The sequence below is a fragment of the Cupressus sempervirens genome, chromosome 7 (genome assembly GCF_028749045.1).
Source record: "Cupressus sempervirens isolate cs-2001-9-10 chromosome 7, ASM2874904v1, whole genome shotgun sequence".
NCBI classification, from domain to species: domain Eukaryota; kingdom Viridiplantae; phylum Streptophyta; class Pinopsida; order Cupressales; family Cupressaceae; genus Cupressus; species Cupressus sempervirens.
In genome coordinates this window covers 607,916,042-607,936,361 of record NC_143124.1, presented here as the reverse complement: position 1 = coordinate 607,936,361, position 20,320 = coordinate 607,916,042, and the positions used below count along the sequence as shown (strand labels likewise).

Sequence of the window (20,320 nt, the reverse complement as noted above, 5' to 3'; positions counted from 1 at the left end):
TTAAACTGATTAGAAGTAAACTCTCCACCTTGTCATGTCCCCATTTTGGCTGACATCGTTTAGCGTGCCAGATTAGTCTATCACAGGCTCTCGTAGACTGGTGATGATGTGGAGAGAGTCGACCGGCGACTATTTGGCAGTATTTTGTCCTTACAGTTGATTAGTGATTTGGGCTTACGTTTGTTATAAAGTAAAGTTACTTTATCCGGGCCTAGTTTTATAATTTGATGTTGAGATGCACTTTTTATTATAAAGTAATATTTTATAAAAGTGCACTTTATTTCATAAGAATATTTGGATGCTTCTAGAATGTTTAAGTGACTTCTAGAGGAAGCTACTGAAAAGTGAATAAATAGACCCTATGGGTCTTGCATTTTGATCATCCAGTTTGTATTTCTCTCTTGACATCAGATTGTGATTCAGTCACATAATCTATTGTGCAGCCAAGTTGGTCTTTAGATAGTCTATTGGTCTTTGGGAACAGAGTCTCCCTTAGATTTGCATAATTGAGGAAGTGGAATATCTTTTGAAGGGTTGCACTTTGGAGATAGTATTCAGCTATCTCAAGCTGAGCATAATTTGTGGCCAAGGGCCAACATCTAGAGGATTTATTTTGAGGAGTTTTATTGCATATCTTAAAGAAGTTTTAACTTCAGTTCTGGAGGGTTGATTGTTGGGGCAAATTGGAATTCTTGTTGCATTTTCAGTCAGCTAGACTCAGAAAATTATCATTTTGGTGAGAAGAATATTAAGGAGGGGTTCGAAATTGGCAAGAAGAGTAAAGTGTTTTCATTTAGCTTCATTTATATTGATCAGGCAGGGTTTTTTCAAGCTAGGGTTTATAGTAAATATTGGAGTTCGAAAATTAGCAGCTGGAGCCATATATTTGTTCGAAACTCCTTCCTCTTTGGTTGTCTTTGTGTGAAATCAAGTTTGCAACCCTGCTACAGCCTAGGCACTCAGATCTGAGCAATTTTCATCACTATTCAAAGCACAAAAAAATTCATTAAGAATTTGCAGAGTTGCAGTTGGAATTCATACCAAACTTGGGCGAAATTGATTGGAGGTCATTTCGCAGTCTTCCATTAACTTGAGCGCCTCTTTTTTAGGCACTTTTGTCACCTTTCGATGATCAGAAAAATTAGTAAAAAAATCGCAAGAAGCCATTCTTTCCAGGCCTGCATCAGCTATATAGGCATTTTCAGCAGGGTTAGAAAATTGCAAAAACATTGCAATTAAAATCGCAGCTATCTGTGGTATATGCGATTCACCTCTAGCTGTTTTGGTAGTTCCCAAGCAAGACAAAAAATCACAGGGTCGAGCTTTATCATCAGGCTGTACGGCTTAGTAATAAATTTCAAACTTCTCCAAGCACTTGCAATTCAGTTATAGTCAGCACCTAGGCATTTCGAAATCATTCTTCCAGGTTCTTGTATTTTTTGCATTTGATAGAAAAAGGAGGAAATGATAGTTTTGATAAATAATTGTAAGATGAGCTTTGATATTGAATGACTAAAGTTTATGGTTTGGTTTGCATCCTTGTTAGCTGAAGTGATTTCATGTAAGAAGGAAAAAGAAATTTGATTGAATACATTTTCAGTTTGACAGTTTAAGTAAAATCTGAGTTCATTCTTTCAGCTATATCCTGCATTGCTTGCCAACTGATTGTAAAATCGTCTCGGATTAATTTAGTACAATTTTGTCATTTTTACATCAGCTTGTGTTTGGATTTGTTGCACAACAATAATTTATGTTCAGCATTACTTCTCAGCAGTGGTATGCCAAGTGTTTGACGAAATTACTAAGTCTAGCATTAGTAGTTTTAGTGACCTATTAGTAAGGGACACTACACACCTCTATCAAACCTCAGACATTTTATTCTTGCACTAGATTCATTCTCAACGTTTGCCTTAAATATCTTGAACTTATCAAATGCTTCAGATTTCTCTCTCAAGAAAGCAACCCACATCATTCTAGTGAAATAATCAATGGAAAAAATGAAATACCTCTCACCATACAAAGTTCTTGTCTTTGTAAGACTTTATAGATCTGTATGAACCATAGTTCAAAGTTTCGTTCTCTACCACTTATTGGCGAGGCAATGAATAAAGTTCTCAACAAATACTGGAGATAAATCAGCAACTTCATAGGAAAATATCGGAAATTTTAAAAATGATGAAATCTAATTAGAAATGCATAGTTTTGCAAAATTAGATAAGGATATGCATCGAATGAGTTTGTAAATGAGTAAATAAACCAAACAAGCTGATCTAGATATATATAAATGCAATATGTAACAAAGTTGTATCCGCATGTGGAATGTTAATGGCTTTCAACCATATTCAAAGACTTTGAACTCTAATGCAAACTAGAAATAGAAAACTATCTTTGTAAAAAGACAATCAAATACAAATGTCAATTAAAAATATGAACCTAATCAACATCTTCCTCTCCCCCCTTCCCACTAAAAAGAAAAAGAATTTAGAAAACTTACTTGTGAATCCAAAATCTGCTTGGAATCCACTTGTGATCTATCTACAATGCTGCCAACAACTATTTCTCTCCGCTGAAACCCTTCTTCTCTCCAAAAACTCAAAATTGCAAAACAAACAATGAATGGGCAAGTCGTTGGGTGCTCCATTTTTACTAGTGTCACCTAAGAGAAGTGGTTAAACTGTCACAAGAAGTTCACAATTTATCGCAAAGAAGTGGCCAACTTATTGATGAGAATTTGAGGTCTTCTCAGCTTAAATTTCTCTCCAGAAAACCTTGAGTTTTCTTGTTTTGGAAAAGTTCTCTCAAGAAGTAGAGATATCCACCACTTCTCGGAGGGATTTTAATCTATGGTATGAACAATCTCCAACTTTTCTGAAGTAGTGAATTTTTCTCTTAGAAAAGTGTTTTTATTTTGTTTAAGCCATCACACATTCCTTACACATCATGTTGGCAGGTCTCACAATCTTAGCTAGATCTCTCACAACATTAAAATCACTCACCTTCACTATATAATCAATTTATGTGAAAATATTCTATGTCATAGCCAACCATTGTTTTCCGCATAAATTAATTAAGAAACGTACACAGACAAAGAATACAAACATGAACAGCAACCAGCAGAACTCTTATTATTATTCGCATATGCCCACAATACATTATGCTTCGGTGGTAAGATATGATGATGATTACAATGCTTCCCGAAGGGGTTATAAATACTTTCCGAAAAACTTTTCCGAAGGAGTCCGTTGGCCACATACATTATGTCCGCTACAAACTATTTACCCGTCGGCTACATAACAAGAACTTTTCCGAAGGGACTTGTCGGCTGATACACAATTTCCTTTCCGAAGGGACCTGTCGGCTGATACACAATTTCCTTTCCAAAGGGACCCATTGGCTGATACACAATTTCTTTTGCGAAGGGACCCATCGGCTGATACACAATTTCCTTTCCGAAGGGACCCATCGGCCGATACACAATTTCTACCGACGACATCATCCCCCCCAAAAAGAAAAGTCGTCTCCTGACGACTATTACAAAATCTCTGAGACAAATCAACAACCAAAATACATTGACTGACTAACTGGTCTTCAACACTGTCACCTTAGCCAATCTGACATCTGACCCTGATAGCCACCTGTGCCGCTTTCTGCCTTCCAATTCCAAGTACACTGAACTAAGTGTCGCTGCACTGCGTCCAACTGGAGGATCAGCTCCTCTTGAGCTCTCTACGCATCCACCAAGACAACCTCATGGCCAACACAGACACTCCATGCTTGTCGTAACACAGACACTCCATGCTTGTCGTAGCTCCAAGTCTTCTCAACTGGTCAGACTCCCACGACTGATATCCGCAATGACTGGGGGTCCAGGGGGCAACGGCCCCGGCGGGTCCTGGGGCAGCGCCCCGGGTGCGCTACCCACACAGAAATGCATGGAACACACCATTTCTGTCATTATCTGCCGATTCTGCACTCTTTCTGGCAACCACGGATGCGTCCCCGTCCCTTTGGCATCATCTGTCACTCATTCTGAACAACTTGATTCTGTCGTCGTTTTTTTTTTTTGTTTGTAGAAAACCTCCTGTAACCCTTCTGTGATGAAATCCGTACAGCTTCAATCTTGACACTGTCTGCTGATTGCATATGGATGCCTCCTTCTTGGACTTGCCACGCACATGGGTTTTGATGAAACAATTCTGAAGGTGTCTTTACTATTTCAATCTTCTGGAAAAGCCGTATTGCAATATCCTCCGAAGTCTTCAAAATCCGTACGATGCAAATTAAAATTTGGCTCCAAATTCCATACGTTATCCTTCTCAGGCTCTTTAAAAAATCGTACACTACCACAAAACCGTACTACCATCTTGAAAACCGTACCACAGTTTGGATTGTTTGAAACCCGTACACCATAAATTGTACACCATAAATCGTACACCATCCTTCAGATATCAAAAACTGTACGGTAGTCTTCTTCCTAGATATCAAAGACCGTACGGTATTCTCCTTCCTTCAGGTGTTAAGGACCGTACGGTACTCACCGTCCCTCAAAAAGCCGTACGGTACTTGCCCCTTAAAAACAGTACAAACTCTTTCCTCTAAAAACCGTACGGCACATTCCATCGTGTGAGAAATCCGTATGGTGCTCCTTCATTGTGAAATCCGTACGGTGCTTGGGGAAGCCGTATGATGCCCATATTTTACTGTCACCGTCGGTCTGCAATGATGAAGGGGTCTCCTGAAGGCCATTCTGTGACGCAGAAGTCTTCTGGCCGTGGTATACCTTTAGCTTCGAGCCATTCACTGCCTGAGGCACTTCCTGTACATCCAAAGTCCATAATTTTATTGCTCCATTGTCCCCTACTTCCCAGATTTGATACGACCCGACCCGCTTAGCTTTGAACTTGCCTGGTTTGATCTCATTCCGGTCATCGTACTTCAACACCTACTGTTCGAGTTGAAACTTGCTATGCTTGTTCTGTGTCATCTCCATATCGCCCAGTTTGTTCCCGAAGCTCGCTACCATGGATTCCGTCAACTGCCCCTTCTGTCCGTCAATAACACATTCATTCTGTACTGCTACAACTTTTATTGAACCCTTCCTCTTTGCCTGTGCAGACCGTATCAAGTGTCTTCCTTGCTGCTGGTACCTTTCTGCTATATTTGTGGTTCGACGTAATACTTTCTTCCGGCGCAGTCGTACAGTAGAATCTTTCCTTCTTTTGGGTTCGTACTGTATGTTCTGTCCTTCAGCTTTAGTCATATCCGCATTTTCTTCTTCGGCTTCTCTGTGTTGCTTCGAAAATTCATTTCTTCCTTCAGCTTCTCCATGTTCCTTCAAACATTCATTTCCTCCGTCAGCTTCTCTATGTTCCTTCGGACATTCATTTCCTCCTTCGGCTTCTCTGTGTTCCTTCGGACATTCATTTCCTTCTTTCTTACCTTCGTCGATCCTTAGCATATTACAACTTGGAAAGAGCTCGTAATCCTCTATCTGCCAATGGTAAAGACCATTTACTGAATCCAGATCGTCATCTCCTTCCAATCGTAAGACTCTCTCCTGATCTGAGTTGGTAGATCGACGACATACTTTCGGCCTTTGCTTTCGAGTGATAAAGTATTTTTCTTCCAATCATGCTTTGCCTTGGCTTGTATCAGCCACCTCCGGCCTAGAATGGCATCATATCCTCTCCGCTTCAGTGGGATCACGACAAAGTCCAACAGGAATGGCTGTGTTCCAATCATCACTGGTTGTGCTATTAGGACTCCCAATGGCTTGATTCTATGTTGATCGGCTGTTAACAGCTGGAAGGTAGGTGGCCATAATGTCAGCTGTACCAACTTTTTCCAAGTATCCTCTGGTAGCACATTGACATCGGATCCTCCGTCGACGATTGTGTCCGTTAGCACAGTCCCGAGAATGCCCATTTCAACAACTGCCGGATAGCGTCCAGATGAGAGGGCTAATAACATTGGATCTTCTGCACTTGCACCACTTTCCTTTTCCTTCTTGTCTGGTGTACTTGCTCCACTTTTATGCTCCCTTCCATGTTCTCCTGGGAGTTTAGCAGCGGGGACGATGTTTGTGAGTGCCGATCGGAGCTGAGGCATAGTGAGCAACAGATCACTTATCCTAACAGGTATCTCGGCTTGCAAAATTTGTCGTACAATGTTCTGTTCTGCGCAGTTCCGTACGGAGGTACTCGCCGTGTCCTTCAGGTGTGCCATTTCTGCCTGCGTTGCTCTCTGGATCTCTTCCCGTGCTTCCTCCAGTCTCTTCTTTTCCTCCGTCGGATTAGGGTATAGCTTCGCCTGCTTTCGAGTGATTGCCAGAACTTCTTCCTCGCCTGTCCCGACAGTAATCAAGTTTACTCCAGACTTTGGGCACTTAGCATCGTCATGATCGCCAGGTCCACACCATCAGCATAGCAACTTCGGTGTGTTTGCCGTTGTGCACTCTCGGGCAAAGTGACCCCACAGATTGCATGCACGGCATTGAACTATCGGTCGGCCATTTGCATCATACTGGATTCGACTTCTTCCGCCATTATTGTTGTTGCTTCTATTGTTGTTGTTTTGACCGTGCCGGTTGTTTTTGTATCCGCTCGATGTGGCACCTTTCGTACTGGTGTTCCCGTTCCCTCCTAACGGGGATGCCTCCTGCGTGAGTAACACTTGTTCTGGTGTTCTTGTTTTCAGATTGAAAGGGCATTCCTTTACCGATTGTCCCATAATTTGGCAGATCTCGCAAATTTGATGTTTCGGGCAGGATCCCTTCGTATGGCCTTCTTTCTTACACTTCGTGCACCATAGGTCATTGCCCTTAGTCTCCTTGTTCATGTTTTTGAATTCCTTCATCATCCGCATTATGTCCTTTTGGAGGTCACGGACCTTCTTGTTGCTTCCCTCGTCATCGTCGCTGCTATCTTCTTTTGAAGGCTCATCGTCATCTGAATCCGATGAGCTGGTCTTCTTCTTCTTTGTCTTCTGGTCACTTTCGAGGTTCATTGCCCGATTGTACGCTTCATCGTATGTTGATGGTGGCACGATCTTCATCTTTTTCCGTAGCTTCGGGTGAAGGCCTTCAATGAACCATCTTTTCTGGAGCCCATCTGCCGGCTTATTCTCCATTTTATTGATTAAGTCCTTTAATCTCCTGGCGAAGACCCATACTGTTTCATTCTTCTTTTGCTTGGTATTGAATATCTCCGCTAGAATTTCATTATCATCACGCAAAAGTTGAAATTTTGCGATGAACTCCTTCTTAATGTTATCCCAACTATTTAATTTTTATGGATCAGCATCAGTAAACCAATCAATTGCAACACCCTGTAGGGTAGCAGGAAATTGTCGGATCCATTCGTTTGTATCTGTTATGCCGTTTGCCCTCCAGATCGTTTCACATGTCGAATGGGATCAGCTGCTTCATCACCATCGAATTTAGGCAATTTTTCCTTCGGACCTACCATTATCACTGTATATCGAGGGTTTTTTTGTGTACCTGCGTTGTTTTGCACTCCCACACTGTTTTGAGCACCCGTGCTGTTCTGAGCTCTCGCGCTGTTCTGAGCTCTCGTGCTGTTCTGAGCTCCTGCGCTGTTTTGAACACCCGTGCTGTTTTGCACACCTGCGCTGTTCTGAACACTCGCGCTGTTCTGCACACCCGCGCTGTTCTGGACACTCGCGCTTTTCTACACACCCGCGTTGTTTTCTATACTCGCGCTGTTTTCTGCTTCTGCACTGTTTTCAACACCCGCGCTGTTTGGTGAAAATAGGGTTCGTCAACCGAGGCTGTTCGTTCCGGAAGTATATCTCGGACGAAGAGGTCACTCCACGCTTGTGCTCCGTCGGCACTCCGAGCCGTGTGAGTCGATCTCCTTCCGTCAGGATTCTCTTCCCGTGGCGTATGCAGGTTCAGAAACTCCTCCCTTGCTTCTTCCACCAACTCAAGCCGTTGTCGAGTCTCCTTCAACAATCGTTCCGCGCTCTTGTTTCCGTCGGCAATATTTTGAAATCTCCTTTGACGCTTTGTTTGCTGAGCCAGAATTAAATTTTCCTGTGCAACACCTATGTCATCTTTTTCCTTCAGCTTATTCTTATCTTTGTTCAACTGAATCGGCATTTAATCCATATCCGCCTGCCTGCATACCAGGTCCATCGGGCAACGGTGCCAAATGTTTTTCGCATAGATTAATTAAGAAACGCACATAGACAAAGAATACGAACATGAACAGCAACTAGCAGAACTCTTATTATTATTTGCATATGCCCACAATACATTATGCTTCGATGGTAAGATATGATGATGATTACAATGCTTTCCGGAGGGGTTATAAATACTTTTCGAAGAACTTTCCCGAAGGAGTCCGTCGGCCAGATACATTATGTCCGCTACAAACTATTTACCCGCCGGCTACATAACAAGAACTTTTCCGAAGGGACTCGTCGGCTGATACACAATTTCCTTTCCGAAGGGACCCGTCGGCTGATACACAATTTCTTTTCTGAAGGGACTCATCGGCTGATACACAATTTCTTTTCCGAAAGGGACCCATCGGCTGATACACAATTTCCTTTTCGAAGGGACCCATCGGCCGATACACAATTTCTACTGACGACAACTATTATAAATTTTTGCAACCAAACAATTGATCTCAGTAGGATTCAATTGAAATACATTACCTCTTGTTCTTGTTCCTGAGGCAATCTCTTTTCCATGCTTATCCTTGATTGAACATATCTTATTAGAAAATTGTAAGTGATAGACCTTATCAACCAGTTCTCCGACACTCAACAAGTTATGTTTCAAACAATTAACAAAGTATACATCTTTAGTGTTAGTCTTACCATCAAGAGTAATAGATCCTTTTCTTTAATAGGACAAGGTGCATTATTACCAACTCTAATAACACCTTCATCACAACTCTTAAATTCAATAAACTTATCTCTGTCACCTGTCATGTGATGTGAAAATCCACTATCTATAATCCAGTCTGACTTCTTTTCCTCAACATGTGAAATAAGTGCCTTTTCTTCCTTAACATGAATCTCTTCCTTAATAGAAACAAATCCAATTTCATCTTCCTCATCACTATCCAGAAAATGAATCTCTTTAACTTCAATCTCATCATCACTAACATAGAGACATTTCTTCTGAATCTTTGATTTTTAAGGTCTAGGTTTCATCTTAGGTTCTCTTTTAGGACATTTGAAAGAAGAGTGACCAATCCTCTTGCAATGCTAACAAACAAAAGGAGCTTTGTGCAGGAAAATACCCTTACCTTAAGGTTCTCTTTTTGCAATCAGTGACACAAATTCATCAATCTTGTACTCTTCCTCCTGAATATCTACCTAATCACTTGCATAATCTCCATAAACTCCACTAGTGCTTGCACTCTTTGTTAGTACTCTCTTATCTTTATGTGCATTGGCTCTAGAAGCATCTTTCAATCTACCAATTTCAAAAGCTTGCAATTTCCCAATTAGCATTTCTCTTTAAAATCTTTAATAAGAGGAATAAGTTCTTCAATTGCATTTACCTTGTTGTCATAAGTGGGAGTCAAGGATCTTAGAATCTTCAGACAAAGTTCATCTTCTCTTATAACTCCTCCAGAGCTTTTTATACCTATAGTAATTTGACTAATCCCTTGCACATATGTTCTAATAGTTTCATCTTCTTGCATTCTAACATTCTATAGCTTAGTCTTCCAATTCTACAACCTCTCTTTCTTTGTAGATAGATAGATGAATTTTTAACCTCCATGAGGCCAAACATAGCCTATGGGACAACATTCCCACCAAACTGATTTTAGTAATTCAATTCTTTTTTCATGCAAGCTGATGATGATCCCACCTAACTGCTCAATGTTCTCCTTGCTGAGCAAGTTGTGCCAAGATGATTGTATATTCATCACCTTCAAACAATCTTTCTAACGTTATCCAAATATCATGTGCAAGATCAAGACCTTTTACCTCAATGAATTTTGTTTTCAATAGTGTGCTGATCAGTGCTTCCCTTGCAATCATATTACATTGGAAAATCTTATTTTCATCATCTGTGCTTGAAGATAGCTCACTCTCTTATTTAGTCTGTACTCGAGTCTTTGTAATCAACCAGAAGTCAATTCCCATCTAGATGAAGTGTGTTTGCATCTTATCCTTCCAATTGTCATAATTCTCACCATCAAACAAAGGACTTTCCTTCTTGTAAGCCATAGATCTCCTCAAGTTGTTAAGCTTCCTTCTCAAAGAGGACTTGAGGCTCTGATACCAATTGTTAAGAAGTAATATTCAAATACAATTGAGAGATAGGGAGCGGGGGGGGGGGGGGGGGGGGGGGGTGTTTGAATCAGTTGAGACCAATTAAACTTAAATCCAAACTTGTAAATCTCAACTCCAACAATCAAAACAATGATGCATAACAAGAGAAAACCATACACCATACCATAATATTTGTTGACTAGGGAAAACCCTAGTGGGGATTGTACCCACAAGATAGTGTACTAATATGTAAGTTCCTTGTGAAACGACATGATCTTGTTAGAAGCCAATTATAATGCATTTAGTACAACAGTCCTTGTTAGAGGCCACATCCTTGTTACAAGACCTTGAACCCTTGTTAGGAGGTTCCAACCCTATAAAAGGCTGATAGGAAACAAATAGATCCATTGCCTAAATGCTTCAACAAGTGTGAAGAGTAAATCTTTAGGATACCATATTCAAAATTATGATTTGATTGATTTGCAACTTGCTAAAATAGTTCCTCTGAAGCTCACCTTAATCATCCAGCATGAAAGCTCACATCCACATCAACTGATTACATACATAGCATACATGATACCGCAATAACTCCCAACCAAGGAAATATCTTTCCTTGACATGTTCACAAATAATCAATTAGGTCAGCTTGTTAAAGCTTCCCCAATGTACAATTAATTGCATAGGACCATGCTAAGGCATACACGCCTTCATAAGCACCATTACAAGTATCACAATATGGTTCCCACACGTTACAATACAAATTTTACATTTTACAATGTTAAAAAAGCTCTTCCTCAACACTATTGACATAGCTGCACAAACAAGTCTTCTAGCATGATCCAAGCTTGTTGACATTGATTCCACCTCACCAATAAGATACAACAAATATGCTATCAACTGTCTCTACCATTAGTTCCTATACGCTGGTCTACTACCAGTCTTCAACAAACATACTGTAACTTATCCAAAACTTGACATAAGATCTAGCAGACATAGATATGATATCTATACTCATCTTTCTACACAAATCTAGGCTTGCATAGCTTAACTTGTCATATGCCAACTTTGCTGTGCCAACAATACAAAATCTATTTGTCATAATCACATAAACATATTGTCATCGATGACAAAAGTTGTCATTAATAGAACACATAAACAATACATTTAAGTGCCAACCAAACCTCTACTTCTAATAGATTCTCTAGTGCCACAACTTGCATTAATGGCGGTCATTGCAAGCCCTTCGTTATCAAAGTAAAAAATGTGCAATTGCTTTGCATTAAACGAGGTATAAAACTTCAAATTACCATGATTTGAAATTCGCAAAACTTGTGTAAGGGTAGAGTTGACAGAGCGCTTGAAAGGTGTCCATATTGCTTCCATACAAAGCTTCAATAATTTGGTGCTTGTGCTTTGAGATGCCTCAAAGTTGTCAAGACAATAGTATGGCATTCTTTCCTAATGGTTTCTTGTCATAGGCTACCTATCTTGCAACCCATTCTCAATAACTTTTTTTGAATCCCAAGCTTCTTTCTCTAGTCCATATTTATCCTTCATTACCAGTCACCAATCAATATAATGGATATGTAGAATCTGCATTTCTATTATTTGTGAAACCTCATAGGTTGGTATGGAATTCGCTTTGATACCATGTTGATTCTATGTATACCCGTTTAACCACGGGCAATGACGTTGCCCTCCCAATCATAAACAAATGTCTATCATCTCCCTCAAGCACTGCAAATTAACTTATTATTTGATCCGTTGTAGTATTATGAGTGTTTCAATTTCCAAGAGAGGAAGATTTAATCTTCCTTTATACCTATCTATGGTTCCCCTTCACAGAGGGTCACCACACTTTACATGTGGCCTCATTAAATTTACTAAATGTGTCATATAATTAATTATATAAATATATTACTATATTATCCCAATAAATATAATTATTATATTATGAATAAAATTATAATAATTATATTACCAATATAATTATCTTACTCCAATAATTATATTATCACAACCTTTATGTTATCTATGTCGGCTTGAAGGAATATGACCATAGCTACAATCAACATTAACACAAGGATCCACCATGAACAAGGCATATGACTCAAAATCATCATCTGGGTTAGTTGTTTAGATGTTAAGTTTTAGCTAGTGTTATAGCTCATGCTATTCTTAGCTGTCATTGTTTTCATTTTACAATGAAATGGGTGTATATTCTCGAAATATATATCTAGTTTTAGCTGACCTTCTAGAAGGTCTACTAGTAAACTATTTTTACTAGGAGTTTGATTGAAGACTGCCTGAATAAAAAAATAGTTTTAGTAGATTAGGCTTTGTAAAGAAGTTTTCATTACACTCCAGCAAACTATTCTTAGGGTAGAAGTGTTAGCTTTTACTATTATTTTCCATGTAAGATATTGTAAAGCCTTATAAATACGTGTCACTCTTGGCACATAGTTTGAAGATCCATCATTGTTGATTCAGTATTATACTTTTCTATGGTTGAAAATCTCTTAAAATCTCTTTTGAATTGCAAGCACTCCTGAGTCAAAATGCCAGGCAAGTCAGTCACCCAAAAACACTCCAACAAGGTTTTGAAAATTTGCACACATTTTTTCCTAAAAACTCCCGAGTAAATGCAAAAAGTCATGATTTTTGTATTGAAATCTCCTCCAAATATATATATATATATATATAGTTTATTTTTGCTTGCATATAAAAATTTGATTTTTGTTGGCAGAAAATGTTTCAAAGGCCTTAATTTGGGCTTGGCTCTCTCTCGACCTTGTTGGCATTGACACCCCTTTACCTTGTTGGGGGCATTTCCCCTTGGATCCCCATGAAGGGCTCTATCCCTCCTTGTTGGGATCTCCACTCCCAAATCCTTATTAGTTATTGAAGCCTATGAAATAAAAAACTTGGTTACCATGAAGGGGTGATGGAGAATTGGGATATAACTATTGAGTGTGCCTACTTCAGAATTATTATTGGACAACTTGCCAAATATATCTCTAGATTGGGCAACTTCCATGTTTGACATAGCTAGTGGAAGTGGCACTATAACTCATCCAGAGTTGAACTTTTCCTTTTTTGGCCAATGGCATGCATTAAATTCTAGTTTAAGTTTATATATGATGGAAATTAATAATATGGTTAAAAAAATTTATTAATATTTGTTGTTTTCAAATATGAAATATTTGATAAAATTGCTGAGTTAATGCCAAGATTTTTCCCGAGCCCGAGTTTTTGAAAATTTTGAGCCAAAAGAGTTATTGTTGGGTAAGAGTTTTTCGACTATGACATGTTTAATAAAACATCATAAAAAATGTTGTTAGCATGTTCTATGTCTTTTTTATTGCCTTTTTTTGAGTTGAATGCCACTTAAATCTATTGAAAACTTTGTCTCACAGCAGATGTTAAATTGGTCATTGTAGCTTTGGACTCAATTGGCCAATAATGTTATGTTGGCGTGTTGAGGTAGATTATATAAATTTCAGCACGTTTGTAAGCTTTATATTACAGCTTGATGTTTGAGATTGTGGTTTTGAATGTGATTTTTCATTTCAATCTACCAAATTGTTTGTTTTTGTGTTTAAGCCTATTCAATCCTTATTCTATTTGCACTGCTTGGCATTTGCATTTAATTGTATAGAATAGGGTAGTACACTTATCATTTAGTCAAGAAGCGAAAAAGGCTATTTGCCTTTAGTGGATTCACCCAAGGGGAATCCAAGAAGGCACATGTTTAGTTTTATTTAGTGTGAAAGTGAACCACTGTAGAAGACACTATACAATGTACGTATTGCAAATAGCATGTACATATTGTTAAGATTAGGTTAGATTTTGTATTAGAGAGCTTCTTCAATATGAAGAGTGGTTTGGCAAAGTTGTTGTGTTATGTGTTAGATGGAATGGTGTAGATTGAAATGCTAACATCATTCCTAAATTTTATGATCTCAACAAGATTACATTATTTAAAAAAGGCAATATATAATGCGATGTTCAAATTACCTTATTCTTAGTTCCCTTCTCATTCTTCATTGTGCAATATTTTGGATTTGATGAATCATGCCAATGTTTAATCTAGCTATGCAGTGAAATGGGCAAATGTATTACTTGGCTTTGGTGGAGAAAAATATAACTGTAACCAAAAGAGTAGTTATGCACAGGGAATTACTTTCTTCATGTCATCTGTCTCTCTCGAGTATTGCTCCTTTAGAGTTTAAATAACTGCATGTTCATTTTTAGTTCTATCTCTGGAAATGATCTATATTTCTTTTATGTTACGAATTTAAAAATTTGATTTCTTTAGCTCAGAGAAAGGATTGATTTTCACTTTTTTAGGAAGTGCCATGCCATTTATTTGCAACATTTATGAATGAAATTTAAATTCATTGTTTTGGAATTTGATATATGGAATGGATTTTCAGGGCTGTATGTGAGCCGAAACACTTACATCCGTGCAGGGATTGCAGAGTGGAAAACTACTAATCCAGTGCATGTGGTATGGCATTGGAAAGCTGTATATTTATTTTCTTTAGTACAGTTCAGTTATATCTAGCTAACAATGTTTTAAAGTTTTTACAAAATTTTTCATTTAGTTATTGATTTCAAATATCATAAACTAACCAAATCAATTTGCCAAAGAGAAAAGCACACGAAATAAACAGAGAATGAAACATCCAAGATGTTGGAATTTCAGGTAGTGAAGTGATCAAGAGAAAACAGAGCTGTTTGAGTTTCAGAAAGCTCTAAATGACAGTGGCAAATCAAAGAAATGGGGACCAAGGAAGAAAGGGTTTTAAAACAGGTTTGGAAAATGGTCAAATCCTACAGTTTCCCTTAACAGTGCGCATTTGTGATCGGATTGTGAAGATGGAAGAAATGTGATGGCGAAATCCTAAGATCTTTAGATAAATAGCTGAGTTGGCAATTCTTTTTCAAAATGGTTCCTTTTAAGTGGCCACTAATGGACTAGTGTTAGAGGTTAACAGGAGGGATGCCCAATAGTTATCTAGACCAGAAGATTCCATCGTCAAATTTGAGGAATTGATAACATCAGATGGGAAACAGAATACAGGAGCAAAAAAAGATTCACTACATTGGATTGCTGCCCTATCCTCTTTATTGCCTTTATTGGCAATGAGAAATGTATTGTAAGAAACATTTAGTTCCCTAGGCCTTTTATTGTTTAGGGCATTATGACCAAAAAGATAAGGTACTGAATAATGAAGAGTGTGAATATTGCGGGCACCATAAATTAAAAACTTGAAGTCAGAAACAATTTAATACAACCAAATTTCACTCCGACTTTGCAAAATTCCCAAACATTCAAACAAACACATATTGACTCAGACTTTCTCTAGACTTTGCAAACTGATCTTTTACTTGGACTTGGACTTGGTGCCCAGAATTGGCAAATGGAAAAAAACATGAAATATTGAGATTGGTAAGGATTTGAAGCTCATTCAATGCACACTTTAATAAACTATAAAGACACAATAAACTGATTGAATAGAAGCTACTTTGACAATTCACAAGTAGACATTGACCACAGTGTACAAATGAATTTTAACTTTTACCTCAAGGAAAGGATGTTGTTGGATATAGAAATTCAATATTGTTAAGTATTTTCTAATGTGTTCGAATCTATGTTCTGTTGAGTTTTGGGAGGGAGATGGAAGGATACATGTTTCTAGTACGGGGGGGTACTATTGGACCATTTTTCAGGGTACCGCAGGGGATGGCGGTTAAAAAAATAGGGGAGTTGTTAGAAATATAGAGAAATTTCAAATATGCATATTATGACATTGATAATGATAAAGCATTCAACACAGATATTGTAGAAGAAAGCTTAATGCATAGCATTAGACTTTGATTAAGATCCACCGTGCGACCATCAATTTGGCCTTCCAACAGCTAACATACGGCCTCTTTCAGGCCTTCTTTCATGTGTAATAGGAAAATTTGATTCCAACATTCGTTAGGTTATACTAGTATGAAACTTCTAGAGGGGTAGACGAACAATGGAACATTACAAAGTAACAGAAGGCTTCATGATGCTTTCTTTGGGCATTTTTGATGTTTTTTTGATAGACAATTGTCCGTTAAAAGGTTATCTGATGAAGCTTTGAAGAAGGTAAATCAATATGGTTGTATCTTTATCTAGTTTCCAACCTTTACTTACTTGAAGGTTGGGTACTTTAAAAGAGAGCCATATACCTTGCCTAGGTATGCTACTGATAGAATTATTTTAATGGAATTGGCCAGACAAATCATGGAGGTTCAATCTGATCAACATGCTTTGCATAGGCCAGGTTTTGGTATTTCTTCTGCTAAACCCATGGTAATTGGTAATTATATGATTAATTTTGTACACAAAGCAAAAAGTATGGAAGCAAAATTTAGTTGGTCACATTGAAGAGATTCAAAGCTAGATTTGACTTTGATTATAGAGAAATGAATTCGCAAATCAAGAGGGCCTTTACACATGTTCATCGTATCGAAGATGGATTGATACGCGGTTAGAATTGGATATAATGAAAATGAACTAGTGCAGATTGAGTTTGCCACAAATCATTGACCTTAACATGCTTGAGATCCCGTCATATTTTCAAATCGAAGATGGCAATATTCTAGATCCAAAATATCATCAAGCTGGTTTTTATAAAAGATGCCCTTTTCCTATTCAATGCCAGTAGAAGGAAGGTACATCTATCCTTGATAGATTTCAATCCATTTTAGCAAACACCAACAAGTGGTTGAAAATTAAAGCCCTAAAAAGGGTTAATCCGAAATTGAGTTTGGATTGTGGAAGTTTTGGTTCTCCTGGAAGGAAGTCATTGTTGGAAATCATAGGTAAAGATGGCGCTTCTTCTGATGTGAAGATATCTGTTAAATTCAAGTTGAAGGGCGGAAAGGGACTTAAATCATCTCAGATCCCTGAACCAGTTCAAGAGTTAGAGGAAGAGTCACAAGAAGAATCAGACAAATAAGATGAGGAAGAAGAAGGGGAAGTTATGATCATATCTCCCCCAAGACTTGCACCGACTCATGAACCATCCATGCAGGAAGCACCTTTTCTGGATGAGATAGATGATGATGTGGATTCATTTTCCATTGTTTTCACACCGTCTATCCCAATTTCAGAAGTCAATACATTGGCTCTTCCTATATCTTAAGCAACTCCTCCCATTTTAACAAATGAACAATATGAATATTTGGGAAGTGTGTTCGAGGATTTTCCAACTCTCACAAAGGATCAAGTTTGTCAACTTGATACATCCTTATCAGGTTTTGAATTGTTCATGACAAAATCCTCTTGTCATGTACTTATGAATTTAGCTGTGTTGTCATGTACCTATGAATTTAGCTATGCAAACTGAATTTTGGTTAGTTACAATGAAGATACAATCAGGATCAATGCCAATGGTTTCCATTGTACCTTCTTCTACTAATGAAAGTTTCAACTTTCCTGCATGGTTAAGCAGGATTGCAATGAAGAGAAGGAAAGTGGTCGTACCCCCAAATAACCTTCTTGTAAAGAAAACTAAGTCCAAATCTTTGAAAGATAAGATTGTTTTAGGGATCTTAGTTGATTCAGAAAACATTAAGTTTGTAGAAGTTGCTGAGCAACTGGTGGACAAACCTATTAAAGAACTTACCCGTTCTGATTACAAGTTTAGCAAGGTAGAGATCGAAAAGAAGTCATGACTTAGTTGCTTATAGGATGCTCAAGATGCACTTGTCAATGTATAAAAGAACAACCATGAATTATGGGAAAAGAAAAATCAATTCAAACATGAAGTTGCTCACTTAAATGAAGTTAGTCGGCAACAATCTTCTCAAAATGCTGTTGTTGCGTCCATGACATCTAAGGAGAAAATGATAGCTAAAGCTGCCAAGTCTTGGGTGGGAGAAGTTATTTCTAAAGGAGTCCAAGCTATTACAGATACAGTTAAAGTCCTTAAGCATATCAAAGACATGGATGAGATGGAACAAGATTTGATTTCCTCCTTGAATCAAGAAGTTGATGATTTGAAAGGTATTCTTAATGACTTGGATGAGATTGCTAAGCTTGATCTAGATGCTATGGTTTCATGTGACATTCTCCCATCTTGTGAAATGTTTTTTAGATATCAAGGACTTATGGGCTACAACGAAGAAATACTGAGAAAACTAATAACAAAGTTACAGGCAGCCCTTGGAGATTGCCAGGTAATAGCAATAAGGATCACATGTGACATAGAGAAAATGGGATGTCAGATTTTTGATGAACACGGTAATCTGATTGCAGTTGAAAGAATGACTTTAGAATATACAATCAAGGTCAATGCTGATTAGGATTCTGAAGATTTTGGTCCTCACACAATGAAGAAATTTGCTTTGCATAATTTTTTGGCAAAACACTTGCAAGATTCTCTGGTGGCAAATTCTAAGGTTGTGCAATCAGCATATGCGGATGTAGTAAGGATAGAGGCAATATCAAAGACAATGGAGATTTCTGATCTTCCTACAGTGCATGATGTTATCATCAAATTCAAGAAATTGAATAACAATCTTTAAGATTGCTATTTTATTTTATTTCTATTTGTCGATCAAAGAGGATGCATTGCATGAAAAGATGTAGTCACATGTAATGCAAGTTGCATGTGCAGTTGCATGTAACCCAATAATTTCTCTTTTAGTTAGACTAGGTCAAAGTTGGTTGAGTTGCTCCAACTTTTTCCTCCATCTTTTTCTCAACTCCTTTGCCTATATAAGGAGTGTCCTCTTATTGTAAAAATCATCTTTTATTGTATGCAAGAGAGCTTTGGAGAAATTGTGCCAGTAGAACTTTGATTGTGTAGCACTATTTTGATGGATTAGTGAATACAAAAGAGCAATTGAAACTGAACTTTGATTGAGTGCAATTGTTATTTGTGCGAATTGGAAGCTTTGTCTGTGATTTTCATATGTTATCTTTGGTTCATGTAATCTTGTGTTCTTGATAATTGAGTATAAAACGAGTTAAGAAGCAATTGGAGCCGAAGCGTTGACTAGGAACAATTGTAGAGATATATGGACTAGAGACTTTGTCTGTAGCTTATATCTCTTTCTTGATTCACAAAATAATTAGGATATCTTTACTTTTGGAAGTCTTTGTGACCTACTAGTAAAGCTTATTCATATAGAATTACTACTGGACTTAGAGCCAAATTGGCACAGTTTCAGCTAGCCTTTGAGTTAGTGTTCGTTTATCGATGTCACCGTTTTCAACTATTAGATAGAAGTGTAGTTAGAGATTTCACCTCGCCCATTACTCACTCCAAGGGTAAGTGAATTCTTTCTTGAAAGTTAAGAGAAAAGAATATTGGTAACACCCTTTTACAAAATCTCTCAACTTCTTGCTTACTTTGAGTTGATCCAAAGACAATAAGAAGGGGGAGCCTTCCCTTTAAGGTAGGAGAGACTCTGTCTCACACGCTGTGGCTTGTCATCCTATTTTGCCACTGGATTTTATCCAAAAGTGTCGGTTGCAAAATATCCAACCAATAGATTGGTTATTATGATAAAAGCCAAATTAGTAAAACAGTCTTCTACAGTCAGCCAAATGTTTGCTCCACAACTTGCAGAATGGATCTCAAATGGAGGTACGGTTTCTTCAGGAGCTTCTATAGTGGTTGCAGAAGAATGTGAACGTATGTTAGAATTGGGAGACCGTTCAGGAAGGGTTGGATATGACAAACACAAGTTGCTACTATATGCCATTGTCTTGGGGAGCCACCAATAAATAAACCAGTTGCTTAAGGCCTTCAAATGTTATTCAGCACCATTGAGAATCTCGTGTGGTTCAGGTTAGGTTTTGTTCAAGACATTAGGGGTGCCAGTTCATCCTTAACACTTGTTCTAGAAGGTTTGGCACCATATAGTTTAGAAGATCTTTAGAACTACCTGAACAAGTTTGAGTCATCATATTACACAAAATGGGAAAGATGTGGAAGAAATATGCAGCAAAATTGTCATTCGAATCTGTGAGTAGTTCCAGAATTGGTGAGAATTAAGATGGAGATGACAT

The 20,320-nt window shown here is 38.0% G+C and overlaps 1 protein-coding gene across 3 annotated transcripts in view; it reads left to right on the top strand.

Annotated features, from left to right (window-relative positions):
• FBP7 (F-box protein 7) overlaps positions 1–20,320 on the top strand; it is a 250,043-nt gene that overhangs the window by 134,555 nt on the left and 95,168 nt on the right. For all 3 annotated transcript variants that reach the window (XM_089792234.1, XM_089792235.1, XM_089792233.1), the window contains one exon: positions 14,694–14,767. In XM_089792234.1, coding sequence (XP_089648360.1) covers positions 14,694–14,767 — 74 coding nt within the window. The remainder of the gene's footprint in view (positions 1–14,693; positions 14,768–20,320) is intronic.